The sequence below is a fragment of the Phoxinus phoxinus genome, assembly GCF_949152265.1.
Source record: "Phoxinus phoxinus genome assembly, chromosome: 13".
Classification (NCBI taxonomy): domain Eukaryota; kingdom Metazoa; phylum Chordata; class Actinopteri; order Cypriniformes; family Leuciscidae; genus Phoxinus; species Phoxinus phoxinus.
The window spans coordinates 35,944,645-35,954,644 of record NC_136888.1 but is presented as its reverse complement, the minus strand read 5'-3'; the positions used below and the strand labels follow the sequence as shown (position 1 = coordinate 35,954,644).

The following is a 10,000-nucleotide window of genomic DNA, read 5'->3' as shown; positions in this document are numbered from 1 at the left end:
TGTGTGTGTGTGAGAGGGAGTATATGAGAGAGTGTGTGTGTGTGTGTGTGAGAGGGAGTATATGAGAGAGTGTGTGTGAGGGAGTATATGAGAGAGTGTGTGTGTGTGTGTGTGAGAGTGAGTATATGAGAGAGAGTGTGTGTGTGAGAGGGAGTATATGAGAGAGTGTGTGTGTGAGAGTGAGTATATGAGAGAGTGTGTGTGTGTGAGAGTGAGTATATGAGAGAGAGTGTGTGTGTGAGAGGGAGTATATGAGAGAGTGTGTGTGTGAGAGTGAGTATATGAGAGAGTGTGTGTGTGTGAGAGTGAGTATATGAGAGAGAGTGTGTGTGTGAGAGGGAGTATATGAGAGAGTGTGTGTGAGAGGGAGTATATGAGAGAGTGTGTGTGTGTGAGGGAGTATATGAGAGAGTGTGTGTGAGAGGGAGTATATGAGAGAGTGTGTGTGTGTGAGGGAGTATATGAGAGAGTGTGTGTGAGAGGGAGTATATGAGAGAGTGTGTGTGAGAGGGAGTATATGAGAGAGTGTGTGTGTGAGGGAGTATATGAGAGAGTGTGTGTGTGAGGGAGTATATGAGAGAGTGTGTGTGTGTGTGAGGGAGTCAGTGTGTGTGTGTGTGAGAGGGAGTATATGAGAGAGTGTGTGTGTGTGAGGGAGTATATGAGAGAGTGTGTGTGTGTGAGGGAGTATATGAGAGAGTGTGTGTGTGTGAGGGAGTATATGAGAGAGTGTGTGTGTGTGAGGGAGTATATGAGAGAGTGTGTGTGTGTGAGGGAGTATATGAGAGAGTGTGTGTGTGTGAGGGAGTATATGAGAGAGTGTGTGTGTGTGAGGGAGTATATGAGAGAGTGTGTGTGTGTGAGGGAGTATATGAGAGAGTGTGTGTGTGTGAGGGAGTATATGAGAGAGTGTGTGTGTGAGAGGGAGTATATGAGAGAGTGTGTGTGTGTGAGGGAGTATATGAGAGAGTGTGTGTGTGTGAGGGAGTATATGAGAGAGTGTGTGTGTGTGAGGGAGTATATGAGAGAGTGTGTGTGTGTGAGGGAGTATATGAGAGAGTGTGTGTGTGTGAGGGAGTATATGAGAGAGTGTGTGTGTGTGAGGGAGTATATGAGAGAGTGTGTGTGTGTGAGGGAGTATATGAGAGAGTGTGTGTGAGAGAGGGAGTATATGAGAGAGTGTGTGTGTGTGAGGGAGTATATGAGAGAGTGTGTGTGTGTGAGGGAGTATATGAGAGAGTGTGTGTGTGAGAGGGAGTATATGAGAGAGTGTGTGTGTGTGAGGGAGTATATGAGAGAGTGTGTGTGTGTGAGGGAGTATATGAGAGAGTGTGTGTGTGTGAGGGAGTATATGAGAGAGTGTGTGTGTGTGAGGGAGTATATGAGAGAGTGTGTGTGAGAGGGAGTATATGAGAGAGTGTGTGTGAGAGGGAGTATATGAGAGAGTGTGTGTGTGAGGGAGTATATGAGAGAGTGTGTGTGTGAGGGAGTATATGAGAGAGTGTGTGTGTGAGAGTGAGTATATGAGAGAGTGTGTGTGTGAGGGAGTATATGAGAGAGTGTGTGTGTGAGGGAGTATATGAGAGAGTGTGTGTGTGAGGGAGTATATGAGAGAGTGTGTGTGAGAGGGAGTATATGAGAGAGTGTGTGTGTGAGGGAGTATATGAGAGAGTGTGTGTGTGAGGGAGTATATGAGAGAGTGTGTGTGTGAGGGAGTATATGAGAGAGTGTGTGTGTGTGAGGGAGTATATGAGAGAGTGTGTGTGAGAGGGAGTATATGAGAGAGTGTGTGTGTGAGGGAGTATATGAGAGAGTGTGTGTGTGAGGGAGTATATGAGAGTGTGTGTGTGAGAGGGAGTATATGAGAGAGTGTGTGTGTGTGAGAGGGAGTATATGAGAGAGTGTGTGTGAGAGGGAGTCAGTGTGTGTGTGTGTGTGTGTGTGTGTGTGTGTGTGAGGGAGTATATGAGAGAGTGTGTGTGTGTGAGAGGGAGTATATGAGAGAGTGTGTGTGAGAGGGAGTATATGAGAGAGTGTGTGTGTGTGTGAGGGAGTATATGAGAGAGTGTGTGTGTGTGTGAGGGAGTATATGAGAGAGTGTGTGTGTGAGGGAGTATATGAGAGAGTGTGTGTGTGAGGGAGTATATGAGAGAGTGTGTGTGAGAGGGAGTATATGAGAGAGTGGTGTGTGAGGGAGTATATGAGAGAGTGTGTGTGAGGGAGTATATGAGAGAGTGTGTGTGTGAGGGAGTATATGAGAGAGTGTGTGTGTGTGTGTGTGTGTGAGGGAGTATATGAGAGTGTGTGTGAGGGAGTATATGAGAGAGTGTGTGTGAGAGGGAGTATATGAGAGAGTGTGTGTGTGTGTGAGGGAGTATATGAGAGAGTGTGTGTGTGTGTGTGTGAGGGAGTATATGAGAGAGTGTGTGTGTGTGTGTGTGAGGGAGTATATGAGAGAGTGTGTGTGTGTGTGAGGGAGTATATGAGAGAGTGTGTGTGAGAGGGAGTATATGAGAGAGTGTGTGTGTGTGTGAGGGAGTATATGAGAGAGTGTGTGTGTGTGTGAGGGAGTATATGAGAGAGTGTGTGTGTGAGGGAGTATATGAGAGAGTGTGTGTGTGAGGGAGTATATGAGAGAGTGTGTGTGAGAGGGAGTATATGAGAGAGTGTGTGTGAGAGGGAGTATATGAGAGAGTGTGTGTGTGAGGGAGTATATGAGAGAGTGTGTGTGTGAGGGAGTATATGAGAGAGTGTGTGTGTGAGGGAGTATATGAGAGAGTGTGTGTGTGTGTGAGGGAGTATATGAGAGAGTGTGTGTGTGTGAGAGTGAGTATATGAGAGAGAGTGTGTGTGTGAGAGGGAGTATATGAGAGAGTGTGTGTGTGAGGGAGTATATGAGAGAGTGTGTGTGTGAGGGAGTATATGAGAGAGTGTGTGTGTGAGGGAGTATATGAGAGAGTGTGTGTGTGAGGGAGTATATGAGAGAGTGTGTGTGAGAGGGAGTATATGAGAGAGTGTGTGTGAGAGGGAGTATATGAGAGAGTGTGTGTGAGAGGGAGTATATGAGAGAGTGTGTGTGTGAGGGAGTATATGAGAGAGTGTGTGTGTGAGGGAGTATATGAGAGAGTGTGTGTGTGTGTGAGGGAGTATATGAGAGAGTGTGTGTGTGTGTGAGGGAGTATATGAGAGAGTGTGTGTGTGAGGGAGTATATGAGAGAGTGTGTGTGTGAGGGAGTATATGAGAGAGTGTGTGTGAGAGGGAGTATATGAGAGAGTGAGTGTGTGTGTGTGTGTGTGAGGGAGTATATGAGAGAGTGTGTGTGTGAGGGAGTATATGAGAGAGTGAGTGTGTGTGTGTGTGTGTGTGAGGGAGTATATGAGAGAGTGTGTGTGTGAGGGAGTATATGAGAGAGTGTGTGTGTGAGGGAGTATATGAGAGAGTGTGTGTGAGAGGGAGTATATGAGAGAGTGTGTGTGTGAGGGAGTATATGAGAGAGTGTGTGTGTGAGGGAGTATATGAGAGAGTGTGTGTGTGAGGGAGTATATGAGAGAGTGAGTGTGTGTGTGTGTGTGTGAGGGAGTATATGAGAGAGTGTGTGTGTGAGGGAGTATATGAGAGAGTGAGTGTGTGTGTGTGTGTGTGTGAGGGAGTATATGAGAGAGTGTGTGTGTGATGGAGTATATGAGAGAGTGTGTGTGTGAGGGAGTATATGAGAGAGTGTGTGTGAGAGGGAGTATATGAGAGAGTGTGTGTGTGAGGGAGTATATGAGAGAGTGTGTGTGTGAGGGAGTATATGAGAGAGTGTGTGTGTGAGGGAGTATATGAGAGAGTGAGTGTGTGTGTGTGTGTGTGAGGGAGTATATGAGAGAGTGTGTGTGTGAGGGAGTATATGAGAGAGTGAGTGTGTGTGTGTGTGTGTGTGAGGGAGTATATGAGAGAGTGTGTGTGTGAGGGAGTATATGAGAGAGTGTGTGTGTGAGGGAGTATATGAGAGAGTGAGTGTGTGTGTGTGTGTGTGTGAGGGAGTATATGAGAGAGAGAGAGTGTGAGAGTGAGTCGAGTGAGTGAGTGTGTGTGTGTGTGAGAGGGAGTATATGAGTGAGTGTGTGTGAGAGAGAGAGAGAGTGTGAGGGAATATATGAGAGAAAGTGTGTGTGTGTGTGTGTGTGTGTGTGTGTGTGTGTGTGTGTGTGTGTGAGGGAGTATATGAGAGAGTGAGAGTGAGGGAGTCAGTGTGTGTGTGTGTGTGTGTGTGTGTGTGAGAGGGAGTATATGAGAGAGTGAGAGTGAGGGAGTCAGTGTGTGTGTGTGTGTGTGTGTGTTTGAGGGAGTATATGAGAGAGTGAGAGTGAGGGAGTCAGTGTGTGTGTGTGTGTGTGTGTGTGTGTGAGAGGGAGTATATGAGAGAGAGAGAGAGTGTGAGAGTCAGTGAGAGAGTGTGTGAGAGGGAGTATATGAGAGAAAGTGTGTGTGTGTGAGAGGGAGTATATGAGAGAGTGTGTGTGAGAGAGAGAGAGAGTGTGAGGGAATATATGAGAGAAAGTGTGTGTGTGTGAGAGGGAGTATATGAGAGAGAGAGAGTGTGAGGGAATATATGAGAGAAAGTGTGTGTGTGTGTGTGTGTGTGTGTGTAGATCATGTTCATATTCAGTGTTTGATTATTTGAAATGCTTGTCACTTTAAACAAAGTTTAGCAGCAAAACTGAAGTCCAGCATCGGTTCCGGTTATTTCCCTGATCATCTGCTCATGTCTCGATGAAAACACACTTCTGGTGTGTGTGTGTGTGTGTGTGTGTGTTTAAAGCTGAACCTGTAATCACTCACATCACGATAAATCCGTCAGAATCACATGATCTGTAGGTCAGAGGTCAGCCCTGCTGCAGTGCCGGATCAGGACACACGGTGGCGCTGGAGGATCTGACTGCACTCTTCTCTCCAGGCATCAGCTGCCAGCTCCATGTTCAGCCGGAGCACATGTACACACTGCACTGGGGGACATTAAGGGTCTATCATTTTTATGGTAGGTTTATTTTAACGGATAGAGACGGAATATCAACCAAAAATCCTCAAAAAAACATTCTATAAAGGTTGTAAATGTATTTGCTTTTCAGTGAGTGAAATAAGTATTTGATCCCCAAGCACAACATTATTAAGTACTTGTGGAGAAAGCCTTGTTGGCGAGCACAGGCGAGACGTGTTGTAGTCGTCGCCGGGTTTGCACGCGCCTCACGAGGGTTCTGGTCCACTCACAGCTACGGCTCCCTCCACAGATCTCTACACGATTCATACATAATCAATTTACAACCTTTATATAATGCGTTTTTCTGGATTTTTTGGTGGATATTGTGTCTCTATCCGTTAAAATAAACCTACCATAAATGATAGACCCTTCATTTCTTTGTAAGAGGGCGAACTTACAAAATCAGCAGAGGATCAAATCACGATTTCCCGCACTGTATAGTCTATATGGATTTCCCGCACTGTATAGTCTATATGGATCTCCCGCACTGTATAGTCTATATGGATTTCCCGCACTGTATAGTCTATATGGATTTCCCGCACTGTATAGTCTATATGGATTTCCCGCACTGTATAGTCTATATGGATTTCCCGCACTGTATAGTCTATATGGATTTCCCGCACTGTATAGTCTATATGGATTTCCCGCACTGTATAGTCTATATGGATTTCCCACACTGTATAGTCTATATGGATCTCCCGCACTGTATAGTCTATATGGATCTCCCGCACTGTATAGTCTATATGGATTTCACGCACTGTATAGTCTATATGGATTTCCCGCACTGTATAGTCTATATGGATTTCCCGCACTGTATAGTCTATATGGATTTCACGCACTGTATAGTCTATATGGATTTCCCGCACTGTATAGTCTATATGGATTTCACGCACTGTATAGTCTATATGGATTTCCCGCACTGTATAGTCTATATGGATTTCACGCACTGTATAGTCTATATGGATTTCCCGCACTGTATAGTCTATATGGATTTCACGCACTGTATAGTCTATATGGATTTCCCGCACTGTATAGTCTATATGGATTTCCCGCACTGTATAGTCTATATGGATTTCCCGCACTGTATAGTCTATATGGATTTCCCGCACTGTATAGTCTATATGGATTTCCCGCACTGTATAGTCTATATGGATTTCACGCACTGTATAGTCTATATGGATTTCCCGCACTGTATAGTCTATATATGCACTGTATAGTCTATATATGCACTGTATAGTCTATATATGCACTGTATAGTCTATATGGATTTCCCGCACTGTATAGTCTATATGGATTTCCCGCACTGTATAGTCTATATGGATTTCCCGCACTGTATAGTCTATATGGATTTCCCGCACTGTATAGTCTATATGGATTTCCCGCACTGTATAGTCTATATGGATTTCCCGCACTGTATAGTCTATATGGATTTCCCGCACTGTATAGTCTATATGGATTTCCCGCACTGTATAGTCTATATGGATTTCCCGCACTGTATAGTCTATATGGATTTCCCACACTGTATAGTCTATATGGATCTCCCGCACTGTATAGTCTATATGGATCTCCCGCACTGTATAGTCTATATGGATTATGAAGTCTCATGCATGTTTTCAGGATCCTACAGGCACAGATGAATAACATTCAGACACAAAATACACTTCAGGAATATCTGAGCTTTATTGAAAACCACCATTCATGCAAAACTTATCAACTTCCATTTTTCCATCTAAAACACACAATTCTCACCACCTCTAAAACATCTGTGTGAGAAACACACACACAGTCCAACATGCTTCTGACCTTCTGACCTCGTCCCATTAAACACACAGTTATGATTACACTACACAGTTATGAATACCCAACACACAGTTATGATTAGACTACACTACACTAAGGAATGCTGGGTAAAGAAGCGTTCAAGCTCTTCCTCTACACTGAGGCATGCTGGGTAAAGCGTGTTCTTCTACTCGGTGCACAGGACCGCGACCCCGCGCTCGTAGAAGTGATGCGGATCTTCCTTGGTGGCAATGTCAAAGTCAACGGTGAAGATGAGGTCAGCCCGCGTGAAGTTCAGATACACGGGCAGTGTGACCTGCAGAGAGAGAGGGGGCGAGAGAGTGAGTGTGAGAGTGTGTGTGTGAGTGACACTGTGTGCGTCTCCACTCACCATGTTCCTCTTCTCGCTGTTGCTCTGCTTCATCCAGCGTAGTTGTGTCAGCGGGAGGTCAGTGGAGATTGTGGTGGACAGAGAGAGCTTGTTGTTCGCACACACGGCTCCCTGCAGCTTCAGACCTGCGCACACACACACACACACACGTCAGCAGAGCTCCCTCAGACGCCCTTTTTTAACATTTCACTCACTCACTCACTCACTCACTCACTCACTCACTCACTCACTCACTCACTCACTCACTCAGTCACACTTACTCACTCAGTCACTCAGTCAGTCACTCACTCAGTCACTCACTCAGTCACTCACTCAGTCACTCACTCAGTCACTCACTCAGTCACTCAGTCACTCAGTCACTCACTCACTCAGTCACTCACTCAGTCACTCACTCAGTCACTCACTCAGTCACTCAGTCACTCAGTCAGTCAGTCACTCAGTCACTCACTCAGTCAGTCAGTCACTCAGTCACTCACTCAGTCACTCACTCAGTCACTCACTCAGTCACTCAGTCACTCACTCAGTCACTCAGTCAGTCACTCAGTCACTCACTCACTCAGTCACTCACTCAGTCACTCACTCAGTCACTCACTCAGTCACTCACTCAGTCACTCACTCAGTCACTCACTCAGTCACTCACTCAGTCACTCACTCAGTCAGTCAGTCAGTCACTCAGTCACTCACTCAGTCAGTCAGTCACTCAGTCACTCACTCAGTCACTCACTCAGTCACTCACTCAGTCACTCAGTCACTCACTCAGTCAGTCACTCAGTCACTCACTCACTCAGTCACTCAGTCAGTCACTCAGTCACTCACTCAGTCACTCACTCAGTCAGTCACTCAGTCACTCACTCAGTCAGTCAGTCACTCACTCAGTCACTCACTCAGTCACTCACTCAGTCACTCACTCAGTCACTCACTCAGTCAGTCAGTCACTCACTCAGTCAGTCAGTCAGTCACTCAGTCACTCAGTCAGTCACTCACTCAGTCACTCACTCAGTCACTCACTCAGTCACTCACTCAGTCACTCACTCAGTCACTCACTCAGTCACTCACTCAGTCAGTCAGTCACTCAGTCAGTCACTCACTCAGTCACTCACTCAGTCACTCACTCAGTCACTCACTCAGTCACTCACTCAGTCACTCACTCACTCACTCACTCACTCAGTCACACTTACTCACTCAGTCACACTTACTCACTCAGTCACTCACTCAGTCACTCAGTCACACTTACTCACTCAGTCACTCACTCAGTCACTTACTCAGTCACACTTACTCACTCAGTCACACTTACTCACTCAGTCACACTTACTCACTCACTCACTCACTCACTCACTCACTCACTCACTGTCACTCAGTCACTCAGTCACTCACTCAGTCAGTCACTCACTCAGTCAGTCACTCAGTCACTCACTCAGTCACTCACTCAGTCACTCACTCAGTCACTCACTCAGTCACTCACTCACTCACTCAGTCAGTCACTCAGTCAGTCACTCACTCAGTCACACTTACTCACTCAGTCACACTTACTCACTCAGTCACTCACTCAGTCACTCACTCAGTCACTCACTCAGTCACTCACTCAGTCACTCACTCAGTCACTCACTCAGTCAGTCACTCACTCAGTCAGTCACTCACTCAGTCAGTCACTCACTCAGTCAGTCACTCACTCAGTCAGTCACTCACTCAGTCACACTTACTCACTCAGTCACACTTACTCACTCAGTCACTCACTCAGTCACTCACTCAGTCACTCACTCAGTCACTCACTCAGTCAGTCACTCAGTCAGTCACTCACTCAGTCACTCACTCAGTCACTCACTCAGTCAGTCACTCACTGTCACACTTACTCACTCAGTCACACTTACTCACTCAGTCACTCACTCAGTCAGTCACTCACTCAGTCAGTCACTCACTCAGTCACTCACTCAGTCACTCACTCAGTCACTCACTCAGTCACTCACTCAGTCACTCACTCAGTCACTCACTCAGTCACTCACTCAGTCACTCACTCAGTCACTCACTCACTCAGTCAGTCACTCACTCAGTCACACTTACTCACTCAGTCACACTTACTCACTCAGTCACTCACTCACTCACTCAGTCACTCACTCAGTCACTCACTCAGTCACTCACTCAGTCACTCACTCAGTCACTCACTCAGTCACTCACTCAGTCACTCACTCAGTCAGTCACTCACTCAGTCAGTCACTCAGTCAGTCACACTTACTCACTCAGTCACACTTACTCACTCAGTCACACTTACTCACTCAGTCACTCACTCAGTCACTCACTCAGTCACTCACTCAGTCACTCACTCAGTCACTCACTCAGTCACTCACTCAGTCACTCACTCAGTCAGTCACTCAGTCAGTCACTCAGTCAGTCACTCAGTCAGTCACTCAGTCAGTCACTCACTCAGTCACACTTACTCACTCAGTCACTCACTCAGTCAGTCACTCAGTCACTCACTCAGTCAGTCACTCAGTCACTCACTCAGTCACTCACTCACTCAGTCACTCACTCAGTCACTCACTCAGTCACTCACTCAGTCACTCACTCAGTCAGTCACTCAGTCAGTCACTCATTCAGTCACTAAGTCAGTCACTCACTCAGTCAGTCAGTCAGTCACTCACTCACACACTCACTCAGTCACTCAGTCAGTCACTCACTCAGTCACTCACTCAGTCACTCACTCAGTCACTCACTCAGTCACTCACTCAGTCACTCACTCAGTCACTCATTCAGTCACTCACTCAGTCACTCACTCAGTCAGTCAGTCACTCACTCACACACTCACTCACTCAGT

The 10,000-nt window shown here is 46.3% G+C and overlaps 1 protein-coding gene across 2 annotated transcripts in view; it reads right to left on the bottom strand.

The window, feature by feature from the left end:
- Positions 1 to 6,677: 6,677 nt before the first annotated feature.
- The window catches only part of dync1h1 (dynein, cytoplasmic 1, heavy chain 1), an 83,181-nt gene continuing 79,858 nt past the window's right edge, over positions 6,678 to 10,000 (bottom strand). For both annotated transcript variants that reach the window (XM_079633885.1, XM_079633886.1), the window contains exons 77-78: positions 7,192 to 7,316; positions 6,678 to 7,116 (exon numbers count right to left, since the gene is read on the bottom strand). In XM_079633885.1, the coding sequence (XP_079490011.1) occupies positions 6,988 to 7,116; positions 7,192 to 7,316 (254 nt within the window). In that variant the 3' untranslated portion in view covers positions 6,678 to 6,987. The remainder of the gene's footprint in view (positions 7,117 to 7,191; positions 7,317 to 10,000) is intronic.